The sequence below is a fragment of the Pezoporus flaviventris genome, unplaced genomic scaffold, assembly GCF_033815535.1.
Source record: "Pezoporus flaviventris isolate CSIRO_AGI_PZ_B2104156 unplaced genomic scaffold, CSIRO_AGI_Pfla_v1 ptg000001l, whole genome shotgun sequence".
NCBI classification, from domain to species: domain Eukaryota; kingdom Metazoa; phylum Chordata; class Aves; order Psittaciformes; family Psittacidae; genus Pezoporus; species Pezoporus flaviventris.
The window spans coordinates 1,408,119-1,427,832 of NW_026892549.1; the positions used below are offsets into that span (position 1 = coordinate 1,408,119).

Here is a 19,714-nt window from a genome sequence, read left to right on the forward strand (position 1 = left end):
TGACCAGAAAATCAGCTGTGGATTATTCATATATCCTGCGTGGATTTGAGTTCACTGTGCTCTGTTCCTCAGGACAGGTCTTGGCACAACAAGAACAGTCCAGGGCTGTAGAGGCATCTTTAATTCTCTTGGATGAGGGCCATGGCATATCAATACTGTTCAGGCTAGAACCAGTGCAAGAAAGAGCGAGCCTTGATCTGTATCTTCTGAACAGGCTGAATAAAAATGCCAACTTTTTTGCTTTGAGTTATTTGTGGTAGGAGGAAATATGTGCTATGTAAGAAACACTAGTGCTTCTCCTGCATAAGAAGTAAAGGTGGATCTCTCCCATGAGCAAAAGATATACATCTAATGGCCACAGTACTTTTATTTTTAAGCTGCAAGTTATCAGTCATCCACTCACTCACTGCATACTCTGATAAACCTTGACAGACAAAGGGGAAAGAGATTGATGGCTCAGGTGTCATTGTATCATTTATGTGGCAAAGCAAGTCTTGGTTCTGTATGCAAGGCATGAGGCCCAGCTGGTTGTGCCTTCTGTTCAAAGCACTTCACTGTGTTTGGGGTATTGTTATTGGTCTGTGCCCATGGGATCTTTACTACAGTGGAAATGTTTTTTGTAGGAATTAAGCTACTCAGGTTGGTACCTGGTGATCTGCAGTTCAAGAGGCTGGCCAACTTCGTAATTGTTTTATTCACTTGCATTGCCCCAGATGCTCACATAAGATGTTAATAACAAGGGAGTGTTTGTTGCTCTTTTGTTAAAGTATGAAGAACTGCAGTTTGAAATGTTGATATTTAAGAGTTGATCCTCTGTTCCTGCTTCAGCCTCAGTACTTGATCGAACTCTTCTCCTTAGCCAAAATGTGCATTGGATCAGATCTTTCCACCTCTGTGCTTTAAGCCATAAGCTCATGTATGGAATACTATGTGACACAGTGTATTGTCCTGATCCTGTAAAGATGGGAGCAGTGAGTGTCTGAAAGTTACGTTATGTATGCTCTTCCCAGGTTTCACAGCCCAGCCCGAGATCTCACACTTGTGGGGAAGCTTATCTCTCTGTTCTGTGACTGTGATTTTGCTTTTGTGACCTTTGAAGCAGAGTTGTTCCAGTGTAAGGGACTTTGGTATATGATGACAGGTTTGTGGGAAAAAGAAATCATGTTTATGACACAGCATACAAGCGGGAACTGACCTGATTAATGTTTCATAGTATAGTAACAGAAACAGCAATGCCAATACCTTTTGGAGCTATATGGTCTCTTTTTTTTTTTCTTCTCTGATATATGGATGTTCTTTTCCCACCCAGGACTCCTGCCACTTATTGCTAAACTCACAACCTGCCATTAAAATAAAGCACTGTGGACTTTCAGCTGTTGCATGCAAATAATGACAATGGTTAATTAATCCTGACCTCTCTTCAAGGAGCTCCCACTTCACAGCCATGACTTGGAGTAGGGTTGTCTGTGTGCTAGGACACTAACAACTGTATCTGTTGCTCTTTGCAGCTGTCTGGCTGGTCTTCCATATCCCAGCCCACACTGGAGCATTAATTACTGCTAAACTTGGCATGCTTCAAAGGATTCATAACCAATCGGTCCTGGGATGTTTGTTTTTGTTCTTGCCTTGGTGATACTGGTTTGGCCCAGCCTCTAAATACACTCTCTGTTGTGACTTTAATTTTTTTCAGCCTAAAAGATACATGTTTGTCTCTCTCTTGTTCTCTATTTTTTCTTTTCACTCAAACATGCTCCCTTCCCCAGCCTGTTTCGCTGCTTGAGAAAGCTGCGCCTCAGTGGTGTCAAGGGAAGCTACAAGCTCACCTCGTTGCGCAAACTAATCTGCTCCGAAATCAGGTGACTGCTGATCTACCTGGCTGTAACCCTGCATGCGCTATTTTGGGCTCTAGAATATACCATGCAAGTAATCTCTAGGCAACGTTCACTCTAGTCCTCTCTGAGTGTATCCTTGATACTCCTGAGCCTTGATACTCCTGAGACCACACAGTGGTCGTGTGGAAGTTGCTGACCAAATGAATAAATTTGTGCCTGCTCTATTGATTTCTAACCAGGTGTGTTAATCCTGGACTGCTGTTTTCTCCTGCTAAACCAAAATGTGGATGAAGAAAGGCTATGGCATAATGCTAAAGCAGAGGGTGATGTAGTGTAGTTCCTCCAAAGGTTGGCTTCTGCATTTGTGCTGTTGAGTAAAACCAGAAAAAAAAAAACAACAACAAACCACAACAATCCATTGCTTCAAAGCAATTTCTATGGCTGCTGCATAGTTTTCTGACTGTATTACAACTTTATCCTTTGGTAAAATCAAAGTTTCCAAAATGTGCACAATCCTGGCTTTCATAGTCTAAAAGAACCATTTCCACACATACAAAATAATTTCAACCTGCATAGGAGAAATGGCAGAACTTGGCTGAATGTTTAGATTCTAGCATCTTGAGGGACATGAGGGCAGCTCCGAGAGACTACAGGGTCTGCTAGCACAGGAGAAGCTTCCTAATGAAATCTCCCTTGGTGTTTACCTTGGAGCTCTTTAAGGGATAAGAAGGAGCTGACATAAGAGTCAGAAAGAAACGCTTTCAGTGGGCAAAGGAGAGTAAATCGTTACCGGGACTGGGAGAGTGCCAGTTACCTGCTCACAAGTTCCTGGTGTGCTCATCTGTTCTTATTCAAATGCTACTGCATTTTCACATTCCTAGTCAGTGAATGAATTGTGGTTTAGAAACACGAAATCGCTCTCACCTTGTAAAGCACCTGGACTTTTCACAGTCAGTTTATGATCAGGGAAAAGACTAGATTACCACATCAATAAAGCCTGGGGAAAGAACATCTGTTAACAGTCCTGTTTGAGATGCATAGCAAAGGGAGGAAGTATGTATTCATTCTTGATTGAAAGGAGAAGGACTTTTGGCAGGCTGCCGCAGGGTTTTCCTGTGCCTCAGCTGGGGCTCTGGGAACAGCCTTCGTGGTTGTGGTTCTTGACAGCTCTGTTTGCCTGGTGATATTTCGTGGAGGACTAGAAAGCAGGCATGGGAAGTTTCTCAAGCCACAGATAAATAAATCAACTCATGGGGGCATTTTTTCCTTTTCTCAGACTGGTTGGGGTGACTGGGAGTAAAACCAGTGCTCACAGATTGCCTGGAGTACCCAACAGTACCCAAGAGTGCTCCCTCAGCCATTATGCTCTGATCTTTGACAGGCTACAGAGAGTCATTTGATAATTTCACTGCACTGGCCAACTTTGCCCTAGAGCAAGGGGGTATATAATCTTTCGACCTGCTGTGTTGCAGGGGTGTTAACCTCCTGCTTCATGGCTTTAATATCTTCAGTCACCCCAGATATTTTCAAATCAAGTTTAAGTCCTCTTTTAAGCTTTTCCTCCTTCATTCTTGAACTAAATAGTACTATTGCCATCCTTAATGATTTGTTTTTAATTGTATGGGTCTTTTTTCTTAATGTATTTTTTTTTGTGATTATTTTTATTTTGATTGGTAACAAAAATAACCCAAATCTCACTAAGGAAGATTAGTTTGATTCCTGAACCTGTAGGTTTTCCAAAAAAAAGACTTCAGGTTTTATATTTGAATGACTTCAAGACTGCAGGTGTTAATGACAACCCTAAATCTCATTAAGCCGGAGAGCTGATGACACTGCATTTATCCAGGAGCTTCAGAATGTTAAGCCTAAAAGAACCAGTCCTTCCTCTTGCTAGCAGCTGTGTTGCTGTCTCTTCTTGCCTGAAAATTTTACAACCTCCAAGCAAAAATGGGGTCAGTGAGACCTGTTATTTCTACTATAAAGCCAAGTCCCTCCCTCCAGTGTGCAAACCACTGGCATTTTAGGCCTTTAGCAGATACTAACAAAAACAATACAGTGGGAGTTTTCTGTAAAGTCTCCTGGGGCAGTTTCCTATTGCATGCTCTGGATTACAAATTTTAGTGACTGTGCTTTTTGAAACAAAGGGGAAAATGGCTTAGAACATCAAATTCTTGCCTTTTTGCTAAGCTTCCCTGAAATGCTGAATGCAGACTAAAACCCAACATCTTTGGTGCCGCGGTGATAATAGAACAATATCTCTGTAGGAAGAAGTCAGCAAGCTGAGTCCTGGGCCATGACAACCTTCTGAAAGGCACGTCTGGCAGGGACTGGTGGGGGCTTGGGCCTGGGGTGAGGCACCTGCCTCTTCTCCTTACCTCTGCCTCATAGATACTAAAGTATTTGCTGAACTGTGCATACTTACTGCAGTTCACAGCAAAGTATGTGAAGAGAAATGTTCACTAGGTTGCTTGAAAGCACCAGGCTGGAGCTTGCCAGACACTCATGAGTGTTGTGATGCACAATGATAGGAAACACAATGTGGAATAATTGCCCCCTAAGACAACTGGACTGGTTGCGCTTGGCACTCTGAGCCTTGGCTAGGTGGAAGGTCAGGAAAGCATTTATGTTGTCCAGCTCCTGCTCAAACTTTCCCCCTTTCAGGCAGGGAGAGGAGAGGAGGAATTTTCTGAGATCACATTTCATGGATCTGGGTATTACATCCTTCTGCCTCAGTTCTCCCTCAGGATGACGCCTGAAATGGAAAGAGCACATATATGGTAGCAATGGGCTCTGCCCTGAAACTTTTATCTTTCCCCCTTTTCCCACCTTACTGCATGAGCTGGCTTTTCCTGTAGCAGGGCTCATGACCAAGTTGATGTCTGTCTTCCAGCTCCAGCTGGAAGCAGCCACGTTTATCCAGTGTCAGGACCCCTACTTCCAAGCAAAATAAATTTCACTGATGAGAAGATCCTTGGGCTGACAAAGGAGTGAAGAATTAATTCAGTGCTGTACCTAGGAATGGGAGCACTAGGTGAAACCTAATTCCTACTACTACTCTAGAGTGAACGTTGCCTGTTGCTGATTTCGGTATTGCCTTGGGATGTCACAATATTCACATGTTCCTTTCTAGGTTCTTTGACCTTCTGAACAGGTAAATGAGAGAGGGAAAGACTGTTATTAATATTCATTGTACCTGAAAAACTAACAGTAGTTAATGGTGCCTCATTTCCCTGCTATGTTGGAAATTAGAATAAGATAAAGCCAAAGGGTGGACTGTCATGTTTTTTCTCCTTTTAAATGGTTACATTAGAAACATTCATTCGTAGAGGGATTTTAAGACAGAATTGAGTATTTGTGATCATTGTCTGTGATCCAGCATACATGGTATCTCAGTTTAAAAGGGGATTTTGTTTTGTGCAAACTCTCTTGAAATGCTGGGTTTTTCATTGAGTGTAGCAGCAAAATACAGGGTTTTTCTGGGTAGAAGCATTATGGCCCTTTCTCCCCCTTCCTGTTCCTCCCAAGGTCAGCTTAACTTGAATACTTCTCAGTTATGTCTCTTTCTAGGGGAAGCATTCTCTTCTGATCTTGAGTACAGTCTTAGCCTTGCCTTTGTCAGCAATGAGCAACCCTCTGAAAAGTGGAGCTAGCTGGAGAGTAGGAGCTTCTGCAGCTTGCTCATAAACCATGAGATAAATGGGGAGTGTAAGGATCATATGCAACATGGAGGAACAGGACTCTGAACTGAAAAATAGTTTTAAGTCCTTTCTCCTATCAATCCTATCTTTGCATATGTCTGTCACTAAGGAGCTGTAAGCTGAATTTCTTTAATTAAGATGGCACAAAGAAGGTAAGACTTTATATCATAGAAGGGGTGGGAATCAGACTGCAGGCTTGTAGAGAGATGCGGTTCCCCAGTGGCTTGTGTGCTCTTTGCAGTGTCCCGTGGCACTCCTGCTTTTGTCACACATACAAGTAGGCCCTTGTGCTGACTTTCCTGTAAAGATGTGTCATCATGTTGTTCATGCAGGTATTTTCCATGCTGCATAGGGTTATGGAAGAATCCTGTCTTGTTGCAAATCACAGAATATAAACATTCTAATTAGCAAGCTTTGAGTTGTAAGTCAGGGCACTGAAAAGAGGAAGAGGTCACCTAGGACGAATATGGAAAGGAGAGCATGCTTGTTGCTGGTTTCTGCTGCCAGCAACAGAAACCAGGATTATCCTTGTTTGAAACCCAACAGAATTCTGTCATCATTCTTGGGGTCTCTCACTGTTTAGGTGAAATGAACAGTTGCAATTTAAACTGTCAAATGTGGGAAAGAGGTCCTGTATAAGACATATTTCCTTTGGTGCTGGTGACCAACAGCCAGCCTGGGATGGCTCTTGTGCAGGACCACTGAAACCAAGACCTGCTGCTCAAGCACACCAGCCTGGCCTCCTGCTGGCACAACTCATGCTTTGCATACCCTTTCTTGCTTCTCCAGTCAACTTTGTGAGAGAGCTGTATCAGCCAAGGATGCAAACCTCCCTTCCTCAGAAGAGATGGGGCTTTGGTGTGACCTTACCTGAACAAAGAGCATCCCCTTGAGGGAGGATCCTTCTTCAACATCATTTGGGATGGATTTTGACTCTTCTCAGAGACCTGGCAAGGGGCAGGGACCACTATTATCTTCATCTGGAAGGCTGGAATGCCTGACCAGCTCCATTCAGTTTTTGAAGCCAGGGAAATTTATAAAGCTTAAAACACATTAGTGGATGTTTGAATTACTTTCTGAGTGTCCAAACAGGGAAATCTGTTGAGAAAAAGCCTGAGAGTTAACACATGCAAGCTGAAGGGGCATCAAATAATCTGTGATGCAACCCTGGCTCCTGGGAGATTAATTTGGGATGGGGATTACCCCATGCCAGAATTTTGCCTGGTCTCCTGAAGAAGTCAAGGGAGTCAGTTGTCTCAGCCCTGCAGGCTACTTGTTTGCCTTGGAGCTAACAATCTCCCTTCTCGTTATCAAGGCTGAGGAAGAGTTAGTAAAGGCTCAGAAGGTATTTGAAGAGATGAATGTTGATCTGCAGGAGGAGCTGCCTTCACTATGGAATAGGTGAGTCCTGAAGGTTTTCCTAAGGGCTGGAAGGAAGAAAGTGACTATCCAAACTCTTGTAATACTGTCCTCCTTAGCTTGGGCTGGGTGTCTGCTCTTGTTTTCTTGATCATCTTGGAGAGCCTGTCCTAGGATTCTAGCCAGATTCACCCTGGGCTTTCTGTGCCTCATGATCCTCATGAAAATTTTAACTTTACCACAAAGTGAAACTGTGTTTCTGTGCTCTGTCTGATTCATACCTTTGCCGCACCAACTCTGTCCAACTTTCCTGGCAGTGGCTCAGCTTCTGCTATGGACAGCAGGCAGAGCAGGCTGGGTCACTAAGATGTTGGGGGTGAAGCTGGCTGGTTGGAAGGTGCATCTGCAGCTGAGTTGGGTATGTATGTCAGTTGGCTGATATAGGGGAGATGTCAGGGGGATTTATACTGTAACTGGGTTTGGAGAGAGGCAAGAGGTGATGCTTTGGTCACTGTGTCTCACCATGCAAGCTCATGAGCACCCAGTGAAGCAGCAGGTTTAACACAAGAGGGAGGATAACAGGACAGGTTGTTCTGCATTGAATGCCACTTTTGGGTTTGGGCAGTTGAGTGAACAAAGGTGAGGGAAAGATCCCGGTGTGGCTACCTTCTGTTGCTGCTGAATGTGCTTCTGGCTATGTGACACACGACCCAGTGAGGAACTAGTGGTTATAAATGTCCTGTTGTGCTCTATTTAACAAAACATAGCCTGGGCAGAGGAAAATAATGTGAGAAACTAGGAAGACTTGAGGGGCTAGAGATTTGCCATACCAGTGATTATGGTGATGAAAAGGGAGGAAAAGGAAACAGGCCAACATTCAGCTTGGAGGATGAAGTGGAGGGCAGCAGAAGCTGATGGGAAGGGCACATTAGAAAGCAGGCAAAATCCTCCTATGACTGTCTGGGTTTCTTATTTTTAAATGGAGTGATAACACCTGGGTTGGCAGTGCTGGTCTGTGGGGAATGGAGAGAGAGGGTGGCAGCAGGACAGGAAAGCAAAGTGCAGATGTCTGCCTTCACTCCCCTTTCCTCCCAGCCTGGGTCAGGACTCTTTGCTCAAAGCAGTGTGCAGGCCTGGCTGAGGAAGGAGCTGGGAGTGATACAGGCACCTGTTCTATGTGCAGAACAGTGATACCTCTGGCCTTAGAGAGCATCTCCCTCATGCTGTTGCTTCTCCAGCTGTGTGCTGGTACAGAACTGTTGGCAGCTGGCAGGATGGCTAGAAGAAGCAGGGTGTCAGGCAGCTGCTGAGATTTTAAGATGCCACAGATTGTTCATAGACTCCTGCTATGCAGCTGATCCTTCTGCTTTCGTGTTGCTCTCTGTGCATATCCTGTGCTTTCTTACTCTTCTGCCCCTGAAGCAAACAGTTAATGCTTTTTTCTTCCTCTGGTGCTGAGGGACTTTGGAGTGAATTAGTATCTGTCCTCCTGCCAATTCGCCCAGCAATCCCCACACTCCATCTGAGTCACAGTCTCTATCCTTTCCCTTTACCTCACCTTACTACTGCCTCTCTCTTCCCAATCCCCCCTTGCTTCTACCCCCCAGCCAGCACAAATCAAAATTCTGTCCCAGCTGGCCTCTTCCTCACCCTGGATGTGTGTGCCCTATATCTGGCCTTTGCTCCATCATCCCCTTCATGCTTCTCTGCTGCCCTTCTATTCCAGCATGTACCAGACCTGACAGAGTTGAGTTTGAATGGGAGTGGTGGGTGAGAGGCAACCAAAGAGGGAGAATTGAAAGTTTTGGGGAGATCATTGTGTCCATTAAGTTCTTCTGTCTCATTTTTCATTTGGCAGCCGTGTTGGTTTCTATGTCAACACATTCCAGAGTATAGCAGGCCTAGAAGAGAACTTCCATAAAGAAATGAGCAAGGTAAGGCAACTAACAGATTCTCCTACAAATACACCCTCTCTTCACTATTATTTAAAACCCCCAAACAACCCCTCCCAAACAAACAACACAACAGCAAAAAAGAAATAAAATAAAAAAATACCCCAAACATACCTGGAAAAAAAAAAAAAAGCTGGAGAAAACAGCGTATTTTGCCCTATGTCAGAGGAAAATATTAACCCTTTCTTTTTTCTGAGCCATTTGGAAGAAAGGCTGTCTTGAGATACTAATGTAAAAGGATTGAGCACAGGGAAGAGATCACAGGGCCATGCAGCAGTGGAGATTTTGTGTCACTTTAGAGGGCTCATTTGCAGATCCACAGAGGGAAGAGGAGCCACTTTCTGGCCTATCCCATGCTCCCTTATTTTAGTTCATCTACGTTATGGATTTGTAACATATAACCTGGGCATTCTCAGCCTGGTATCTATTTGCTACCTCCTCTGCTGCTTGGCAGAAGTTGCTGTGAATCCTTATCTAGCTGTGGGGATGACAACAGCAGGAAATCTGCCAAACTGCAAGTCAGCTGAAGACTGAGTGCAGATTGAGACCTGCCTCGCTCTGGTCCCTCAAGAGGGCACTTCCCAGCAGTACCTTTGTGCTTTGGCTTCCTTCCTTCCCTGTGACCCAAAAGAAGACATTTGAGTGCTTAGCATGACCCTTGCATGGACTACCAGTTGGCCATGAGTTGGGAATCACAGGACTAAGCAGTGCTCTGCCTGGATCCTGGTGCTGTGTGGAGCACCCATCAGAAACCTCAGAAACAGTCTGTTGGAAGACTCCCCATTGCCACTTTCATTTACAAATATGTTCCTACTCCTTCACTTGAAAGCTAGAGAAGTCTTGATTTCCTTAGGTCCGTACACTGCTCCTAAGAGTTGCACACCCTCTGTAAACGTTGCACTGATCTTAATCAGTGACTGAAAGCCCAATTGGAAAACTCTTCTATTTCCTCCCAGTGTCATCCTGACAACAAGGCAGCTGCTAAGCAACAAGCAATGTTATAGTCCCTCAATTTCCAGCAGTCAGGGGCCCTCTGCCTTGATGTAATGCATTAATTTTGAGCCTTGCTGACATTTCATGGAGACCTTTCCAGTAAATAGCCTGCTCTTCCCCACTTAGGGATGAGCTGATTCAGAAAAGGGAGGATTGTTATAATTGTTAGTTTGTTGCTGTTGACTTATATTCAGCAAAACATAGGAAAGATGCTTGTTAGACAGGAATTCTCTTCTTGTATCGTGTCTTGGATTTTTCTTTCCTGCCGAGTTTTGTATGAGAGCAGGGCTTTTGCTTTGTTCCATAAGAGGCATCTGTTTCTTGTTACTGCTATAGCATCTCTTTAACTGCTGGTGTTGCTGGCATGATGTATCCAACATTGATTGCATTGGATTCCTCCTACCAGTGATAAATCTGACATGTCATCTTGTTTATGAATTGTCTGTTTCAGAATAGGAGTGTCTGGAGGGAATGTTGCAGCCTTTGGTCCAGGGAGTTTAACTCCTATTATTGCATTTCTGCAAAGATACCCAGGTCCTGCCCAAACCTAAATGGCCCAGGCAGCCTGTGAAGTCAAGGCTTTTTGTTGCCTGGAAATCCAGCTTCCTTTGGCTCCAAAGCTGAAATTACCATATCCCAAGCTTTGATATGCAGATCTGAGAAACAGCTTTGGCCACAACTCCAGAGTGAAGCTTCAGTTCTACCACACAGACCCATAGATTAAACACTCTGCCTGGTTCTGCAATGGTATCTGGGAGCACACTGGTGGGAGAAGATGATGGAGAAGCAAAGAGAGTGATGTGTAAAGGAGATAAAGCATTTGCATGAGTTGCCAGCAGCTCCTCAACAGTTCGAGTGCTCTAGTGTTTTGAACCACATTGGGAGCAGTGGAAACAGATGTAGGGCTGTCGTCTCTTGGGATAGCCGAGTATGTGCACATGTACAGGCAGAAGCAGCCTGTGTTTGGTCAGCCTGTGCAGGCCAGCCTGGACTCTCTTCTGGCACTTGGGCTCTTTTCTCATTGTTTTTTTTTTTTCTTTTGTTTTTGTATTTTGCAGTTGAACCAAAACCTCCATGATGTCCTGTTGGGTCTAGACAAGCAGTACTCGGGCAATGCCTTCCCAGTTAAAGCACAGCCCAGGTTAGTAACTGTGGGATTAGTATCTTTCCTTCAGCAAGGGTGGAGGGACAGGGAATTCGCTACCATCTGTATTGAAACCTCCCTGTTGTCAGCTGTGGAATGATTTGACTACCTGCATATAGCCAGCCATTGCCCTCTTAAGACTGCCTAGAGCATGTCGAAGATTGCACTTGGGGCTGAGTGACAATGCAATACCTCTTGCTTTTCTAGAATAACATCTGGAGACCTAAACTTTCACTAGGTGCTGATATTTAGACAAATGACACTCAGCTCTGCTTTTCTAAAGTTGAATTCCATGCACTGACATGTAACACTGAGCTGTCCTTCCTTCGGGGTCCAGCTGCTCAGCACCTGTCCCTCAAAAGCTTCCACCATTTACCTGCAACTTGTGAGCTTGACCACCAAGAGCCCATTTGTTTCCCTAGCCTCCTCTTTGGACCTCCAAACTTGGAACTATCTTAATGCCAAGCCCCTCGTGTACCCAGCTGAGGTGCATTTCCTCTGTGTGTGTTGTGGAATTAGTTGCAGCCTCACTAACATGAGGTCTCTTGATCTCAGAGCACTTCCAATCTGCAGGTATGCAAGGAGTGAGTGTGCTCCAGGCCTCAAGTTTTCTTTCCTCAGCTGGGTTCATTCCTGTATGGTTAAGTGCAAGTCTGCACATTCTCTAGCACTGAGAGGAGAGGGAGAGGTCGGGCTCTGGATGAGGCTGTCTGGCTTCTATCCAGGATGTGTGAGTGATGAAACAGTGTTGGGCTCTGGCTTCCAGCTGCTGCTAATCCCACATGCCGGGTGAGCAGGAGCACAGCCCAGGTCCTCAACTGGTGTACTGACAGAGGGAGGAGGTGTAGTCAGCATGAAGTAAGGGCAGGCTGTGGTATGAGTGCATTGATTTGGAAGGGCTAGATCAGTTGTTGAGACCTCTGTGGTCCCTTGTCTCTCCTCCCAGTTGAACCTCCTATTGCATTCATGCATAGATAGCTTACATGTCTTATTCCAGCAGTGTATGTGGTGTTTGCCAGCTCTAAAGGAAGAGCATGTTTGAGTTGAATTTGGCTCCTGAATTTTGGATTGCTAATGCCAGATTTTCAAGATCCTAGTAGAAATGCTTCTTGTGAAAATAATATCTTCTTCCCAAGTTAGCTTGTGGTCTCTGGTCATCACAACCCGACAAGACTGAAGCCCATCCTCTTGCTGCCATTTACATTGTCTCTGACAGCAGCATCCTCCAGGGTCTTTTGGAAGAGGATGAGTAACAGGACAGTTGAAGGCTGTAGCCATTGCTTTGTCCAGCTTTTTCTTCTCTTTCTCCAGAAAGTGATTGTAGGGTATAGTGACAGCCTGTCCTAGGCATTTTCATTGTTGTTGTAGCATGAAGTTTGTGGCCTGAAAATATTTCCAATGAATAAATTACCTGTCATAATGATCCCTGCCCCCACAAACTGCTAGTTCATCTGAGGCTGTAATAGATATCTCAGCTGCAGTTCTGTGCTCTTTGCCTGTCTATGAGACCACAGGGCCCTAAAAACAGAAAATGAATGCACACAGAGAGATCCCTATGTGGGCAGCAGTCTGAGTGCTGCTGCTTCATTACTTACATCCTGCATCTTGGCTGAGATGCCAGACCTGCCCCAGAGCAGCTCTCTTCCTCATGAGCACAGTGAAGCAGGTTGTTACAGGAGGATGCAGGTTTGCCAGCATAGTAAATATGTTTAGCAGTGACCAGGAAATACTAAGAGGCATTTCTGTCTCTCCTGCATGTCTGGCCTCTCACTGTAGTGCAGGGCTGGAGCAAGAGTGTGCAGGAGGAAATAGCCTTCACTGATCTGATTGCTTATTGTGGTCTGCAGTAAGAGCTTCCCTAACCCTTTTCTACTGGGAAGGGGATTGGAGATTGATACAATAGCAGGAAATGAATGAGGAGGTGTGAGAAGAGAGGCAATTATGCAAGCACATCGTTATGGCATTCATGTGAAGCCCTACAGAAACATTACTGTGGGTGATAAATCTTATGCTGTCTGTGTAGCACAGTAGCACAGAGCAGCTGATGAATTAGTGGAAACCTCAGACATATGTTTGGGATTTGTTTCTGAAGGAGTTTAAACATTCAGGCTCAGATGCGTGGAAGACCTAGAAAATCTCTAGTATTATCCTAGTATGATGGGACAGACTGAAAAAAAAAAGACATAGGAAAGCTACTAATTAGGTTCCATATATAAGACTGTGCACAGATTGTGTAAGTAAAGGAGAATTTGGGGAGCTTGTTTCTTGTGTAATGTTTACAGTATAGAGTGTAGACCTGTGATTACCTGTGAAAAAAAGACATTTACAGTTCTCTACTGGTGTCTATACACTTTCATTTTTCTTCTCCATGTGCACTCTGGCCCCAGGGAAAGCACTAGTTTGCTCACATGTATGTAGATCTTTGAAAGGCACAAAAAGCCCTCTCCTACCCTCTCCAAACCAGGTCATAGCTTTCTATGAACCAAAGGAAGTGTGTACATGTTTCTGTGTGTCCCTGTGTGTGTGTGTGATAGAGAGAGAGGAGATCTCGTCATCTTGATTGCAGTGAGATCTGTGTCACCAAATGAATGTGTGCTTGAAAGCTTAACTTTTCCTCTCTGATTTGACTGTGCCACCCTGTAACTGAAATGATTTGCGTGCCATCCTCAACAGAAAGAAAACTAAACTGTTCGCCAGGCTGAGGAAAAAGATGAGCAGGTACTGGTATGGGGAGCAGCATTTCGATATGTGTTTAATTTAGTTCCTAAAATGGAAAGGCTGTTTCTGTACTCTTAACAGCCTGGCACGTGTTAACCCTGTGATGGGAGAGGGGTCTTTTGCATGATATGATATGTTCATGGCCTGCTGGGTCCTGTGAGATCAGTCTGTGTCTGGATAATCCCATTAACTGCTTGTGTGCCTGGTTTGAATCCTTGCTTCTTTTCCGTCTAAGAAGGCAGTGTGAAAGCTCAGGCATTGTCTATTCAGTTGTTCTTGCGTGACTAAAAGCGGGGTGCTGGGTTTTCCATGGGAAATATGGGCAATTTTGGTGATTAACAACTTCTAGTTTTACCTATTGGAGCTTGCCCTTTTGAGCAGATCTGAAATGCTGCAATCTCATTCCATGTCTGGCCAGGGAGGACAACAAAGCAGGTCTTTCAGAAGTTCAGTCCTATCTACCCATTGCAGTTGGAAGGATGATGAGGTGGGAGAAGGGCGCTTCTGGCTTTGCTCCTTACTTGCTCTGTTCTTGAGGATACTTGATGTTTTGCTTCATCCATTGAAAATTTTGTGCAGGGCTGAAGGAAAAGGAAGCCCGTTGTCTTACATAAAGACTAACGTTAGAGTCTTTCCTTTCAAGGCAGTGATGGCATTGAATAACTGGATTGCTATGATGCCTAGAGTTACTATAGGCCAAGAACATGCTCTGGAGCAAAGTGGGAATTGCACATTATGGCACGGAAATGCCCTCTAATTATTTCTGTTAGTCTTTGTGTTGGTATTTTCTCCACGAGTTCCCTATAAGAAGAAAAAAGATTATGATTCTCAAGATGATGTTGTGCCAGCAATAAAAGCAAGTGCTGGTGGACTGAAATCTTTGGTTTTCTGATCCTGGCTTCCCACTGACTAGGGCAAGTCATACAGTCCTTCTCTTTGTCTCTGCTGTGCATCCTTTATAAAGTAGGGGGTTGGAAGGTGGAGAGTTCCAATTTCATAGGGAAAGCTGGTGGGCAAATCTTGATTTTAATATTCTCAAATGAGTAAAGGAATGTCTTGTGTTACTTTTCTGAGATTTTCTGCTGTAGGAAAATGATGATTTACAGGAGTACTTCTCTGGGTGCTTGTCTCTGGTTTTTGGTTGGACCAGTGTTATATCTGCACCAGGCAGGAGGTCTAGTATTTCCAGTCACTGAGAATGGACAGATGCTACAACAGAGGGATAGCTAGTAAATCTCATCTTGATGAGTTCTAGACACAATGTCCTCCTATTCTGCCCTCATAAAGTTCAGATGGCCCAGCAGTTAAGGTGTCTGACTGGGGCTGTGCTAGAGGTTTCTGCTTTCAGAGCAGCTGCTGGGGTCACAGAGGAATGTGCAACCCCTGGTGCAGGGAAGGGGGGTCTGGGACTCAGTCACTCTTTGTTCTGTACCAAGACTGTACATTTGTGGCACTCTTTGGGCATGTAGGTGCCTTTTCCTCCTTTATACCACTCCGTCTTTTTTAAATAATTCTCCATCCTCCTTTGGTGCTAACAAAATTAATTTTGGCTAAAAAGCCCTATTTAAGCCTTAGCTGAGATGCCAGCTTTTTTTACTTTTTAACTTGAGAACTTGGCAGGAGGTGACTGGTCTGTTTTTACTATATTGGAAAGTAGGTTTCATACTCTAACATAGGATTGTTACAAGTGCATGGGAACCCCATCTGCAGATGTTACTCTGCTCTTCCAGAACAGATGAGGCAGCCCCATGAGAAGTCTGGGAACTCAGCAGCTTTATAGGGGCTGAAGAATTTGGCTTCCCATTCAGCTGCATTAACTGCATTAGACCCTGTTCCCAGATCTCTATTTGGAGAAGAAAGTTGACACCCTCTTCCCTTCCCTGCCTGATATTCCTGGATTTGGCATCACTTCCCAACTGCTCATGGGAAGGAAAAAGAGAGAGTAATGACCTTTCTGCTCTGACTTGCTTTTACTGTAATACTCAGGTTTGATCAGTGGGGATAGTCAATACACTCTTGTTTTTTCCTGTGTTTCCTGTGTGAGCAGTCATTTTGGAGCCAGGAATTTGTGTGGGCAGTGTGTGCTCCCTGGGGATCTGTGAAGGACAGAGGATCCTGGTGACAAGCTCTCTTGACGCTGGTTGCCCTGACTAAATGGATGCAAAGCAACAAGTGCAGGAATGAAGGTGCCACTTGGGGAGGGGATTGGAAAGGCTCAGCCAAAATTAGCACTGGCATTTTCCTAGGAGGATCAGCCAACACATCAAACAAGCTGTAAATAGTAGTGACCTAATGACAGATTTAGTGGGAGGCCCTCTCAGCCCTTGTAGGGTGATGGGAAGAAACTGGACTCTCATATGGGAGCCTTTTACCAGTATATCTCCAAATTAAGTCACTGCCAGGCACCAGATGTAAGGCACTAAAAAGCTGCTTCATAGTCTTTAGAGAAGCCTGAACTCCTTTGCCGTTGGAGAAGTGGGCTCTTCAGGTCCCTTGAAGAAAAAGCCTACCCTTGTGTTGGTAGGCCAATAGTCCCAATATTCCCAGTGTAGTCTGGGCATTTGAGGAGTCTTGGCTGTCTGGCAATAGTTCACTGTGTTCTCCATCTTTCCCAAAGTGCTTTCAACTGTAGGGAAGGTAACATGTACTTTTCTTTCCCCAACTCTAGCATCAGATGACATTTCCGGCCATTTCCTGCTGCTCCCTGGTGACTCCCATTTAGAGCAGGACTTCCTTACCTTCACCTTCCAACCGTTACTTTAATCTGCAGCACAACCTTGTCCATTTCACAGAATCCTTCACAAAACCCACTGTTTTGAAGTTATTTCTGGTGACTTCTGAGGAAGGACACTGTAGGCATATTCAGTAGAACTGAAAAGCTGCAGGGGTTGGCGTACATGTTCTTAAGCCCCTTTTCCTCTTTTCCCTTTTTCCCTTGGCGTGTGTGCCTCTGAGAGCTGCTGGCAGAGAATGTGTTTGGGTTTGTTGCATCATGTTGGTGTGCTGCTGGCATCAGTGTTGCCAGGAACAACCGACCTGCATGTGGACCTGAGAACAGGCGCTTTTGTGGAGAAATGTGCGTGTGGGGTGTGGATATAGGGAGAAAGTGGGAGGTGGGAAATAGATGAGGATGAAGTGAATAAAGAGGGAATGGGATGGAGAGCTTGAAAGCCGGAATGCTGAGCTCCCCCTGCTTTGGATGCTTGCTTGGAAGGGTAGGTTTGTTGAAATGCCTTGCTGTCCCTTCCTCCCCTTGTTGTTCCCCTAGTCGTGAGTGTTTAGCAATGAGGCTATGATGCATGTTAGCCAATGACCACACCTCAGGTATCGAAATGTGAGTGGATGTATGTCTTGAGCTCTGGGCTTGCTTGAGACAGAGCAAAGTAATAATCAACTTGATGTTGCTGCAGAGTCAGCCCTACATTGCTGTCTCTAGTCATGGCTCTATGCCAGCATTTAATATCTCAAGGTGTAGGAAAGGATCCGTTCCTTTCAGCCTTCTCCCAAGGCCTTTAACTTCACAAGACCTGCAGTTTTAAAAGTGGAGGCAAACGATATCACCCACTGTAGATGAGGTTGCACAGCCCTTTTGCAATATTCTGTTATATTGTTTTCAGCTGTGTATAGTTCTGCCAAACTGTAACCACCTTTGCTAAATATCCCCTACCAGTCTCTGTGCTTCTGCATGACTCGATATAAATTGAGTAGTTGCTTTTTGGGGAGCTGAATTTCAGCCACGATGATTCAGCTGCTCCTGAGAATTAGGCTGAGAAATGGCTTTACCTTTGTCCCTATTGAAATTCTCTAGTAACCAGCTTTTTATAAATCTTTCATGATTCTGTACTTTGAAGACTTGACACTTGCTCAGGGTAAGCCCTTAGGGAAAGGTGTGTGCCTTGTCCCATTCCTTTGAAAACTCCCCAAATCTGGCTAAATTATGAACTAACAAATGCTGTTGGCATATGCTCCTTGCTTCTTAATTCCCTGAAAAATCCTTCTTGACTATGTGTCAGAAACACACAGTCAAGTCCTGGAATAAGGACCAACTGGAAAGACAAGGGCAGAAGGGGTTCATAACTGAAAACAAGGATGGGGAGACTTTCCATAATAGAGAAATCTTTATTGGTAACTGTTTCTTTGCTGTCTGGAGTGACCTGTGAAACTTCTGGCTACTCTGCCCCTCTTCCAGCTTGGCTAGTTTGTACCATATAGAGGATTATGATATTGTATGATTACAGCCTTAGTTCAGGTATTGCAAAACTATTAATCATAACCCACACAGGTGTCACCTGTGGGTACAGCACCATGCAGAAAAAAAATCTTATCTGTAGAATTTAAAACTAAATGAGCTGCACAGAATTCCTTCCCCCATCTGCTTCCCCAGTATTAAAAGACTACAACTTAATGTCAGGCACTTACATTATAATCTAGAAGAATTAAAGATGCCTAGTTAGTTTTTATTTTGTTTGGTTTTCTGTGTCTGAGGCAAAGTATATCCATGAGTAGGAATTTAGGGAGTAGCCTGCTGCTACTAGTAATGCTGCTGCAGTGCGTTGGACTGCAAGTGACTCAGCAAAGATGCTTGTAGAGGCTTCAAATGTCTTCATCACATGTCTGGGCAGTGAAGCAAAGAGATAATGGAGGCCACTGATCTGTGCACAACTCCTCCTAGGCTTGGCTCAGACTTCTCTCTCTCTCTCTCTCCCTTTCTCCCTTCAATTCCTTCAGTGACAGCACCCCAGCGAAAGCAAATAAAAGCCCCTCGCCTCCACCAGATGGATCTCCCATCACCAGCCCTGAGACCAAGACTGTCAACCATGATCTGGAGCCGTCCACTTTGGAAACACCTGGGGCAAGCATCCCCAAGTCACCATCTCAGGTAGTGTCTCCATGACATTGACCGTATCTCTGCAGTATGACCGCTGTTGGCACAAGCTCCGTGAGTCAAAGACATCCATCAGTTGCCTTTTTGGACCTCTTCCTGCTACTGAGCACAGAGAATACAAATGACTGTTGTTCTCCACTGGTTCCTGAGAGGTTCCTGAGAATACAAGTTGCTTATTGGTCATCCCTAATTCATATAGGGAAGAACTAATCTGTCTTTAAATACTTCTACAGGGGAAAGGCTAGTAACACATTTTGCTGTCTGGTAGAATGGTCAAGAAGATCCAAGGAGGATAGAGTTGTAGCTAGACAAGGAAGTTTGTTCTCTACATTTTAATCGACCTGTGGAATTCAATGGTCCAGTTTCTTCTCAAGAACTTCCGTTACTGAGGAATGTTCAAAGAAGAAATATTAATATTGATAAGGAGAACATCTGTACTTTACATGGTGTTTTATTTTAATCCCAAGATAAAGTATTATGCTAAAAATAAAGGAATTATGCTATAAACAGGTTAGGTGGGTACCAGAAAGAAAGCTGTCCATTATATGGAGCGATACCTTCCACGTGGCCTTTGTTGGTCCTCTCCTTATATGGGAGATACCCAGTGGTGTGTTTAAAATAGCAGATGTAGTTCCTAATACTCAGCATATAAAAAACATTTGCTTCCTCTTTCCACTCTTCTATATTCCTCCTTTGCAAAGTGGGGAAAAAACTCAGCAGGGAAAAGTAGTAACTATGCCATATTTATGTCTGTTGCCAATCCTTGCATTTCAGTAAGTGGGACGCAAGGGAATAGTCTTCCAGGAAGAATTAAAGCTGAGAGGGGTTCTGGCCAAGCTGGTGAGAGAAAACCCATTGCTTCTGAAAAGAGACAGGTACAATCCAGAACTTCCTTGCTGTTGTTATATGTAGCAATTGATTCCAAATCCAGGCCTGAGGTGCAGCCTGTCTCCTGTTTTTGGATAGCCCCTCATGACATTTTCCTCTCCACTGCATTTTTGATTTTTCAGGATTATCTAGGGACAAAAAGGGGATGTTTCTACATTGGCAAAAAGGTGTGTGGGTGTCTGCCATCCAGGGTGTCTGTACTGCTCAGCATTGCACTGCCAAGAGCAGCTTTGCCACCACCCTGG

The 19,714-nt window shown here is 44.5% G+C and overlaps 1 protein-coding gene across 15 annotated transcripts in view; it reads left to right on the plus strand.

Annotated features, from left to right (window-relative positions):
• The window catches only part of BIN1 (bridging integrator 1), a 97,938-nt gene that overhangs the window by 60,363 nt on the left and 17,861 nt on the right, over positions 1 to 19,714 (plus strand). For 5 of the 15 annotated variants that reach the window (XM_061461260.1, XM_061461508.1, XM_061461166.1 and 2 more), the window contains exons 7-12: positions 1,764 to 1,856; positions 6,846 to 6,931; positions 8,748 to 8,823; positions 10,893 to 10,975; positions 13,652 to 13,696; positions 18,425 to 18,575. In XM_061461260.1, coding sequence (XP_061317244.1) covers positions 1,764 to 1,856; positions 6,846 to 6,931; positions 8,748 to 8,823; positions 10,893 to 10,975; positions 13,652 to 13,696; positions 18,425 to 18,575 — 534 coding nt within the window. The remainder of the gene's footprint in view (positions 1 to 1,763; positions 1,857 to 6,845; positions 6,932 to 8,747; positions 8,824 to 10,892; positions 10,976 to 13,651; positions 13,697 to 18,424; positions 18,576 to 19,714) is intronic. The other 10 variants (XM_061461345.1, XM_061461809.1, XM_061461750.1 and 7 more) reach the window with 3 other exon arrangements.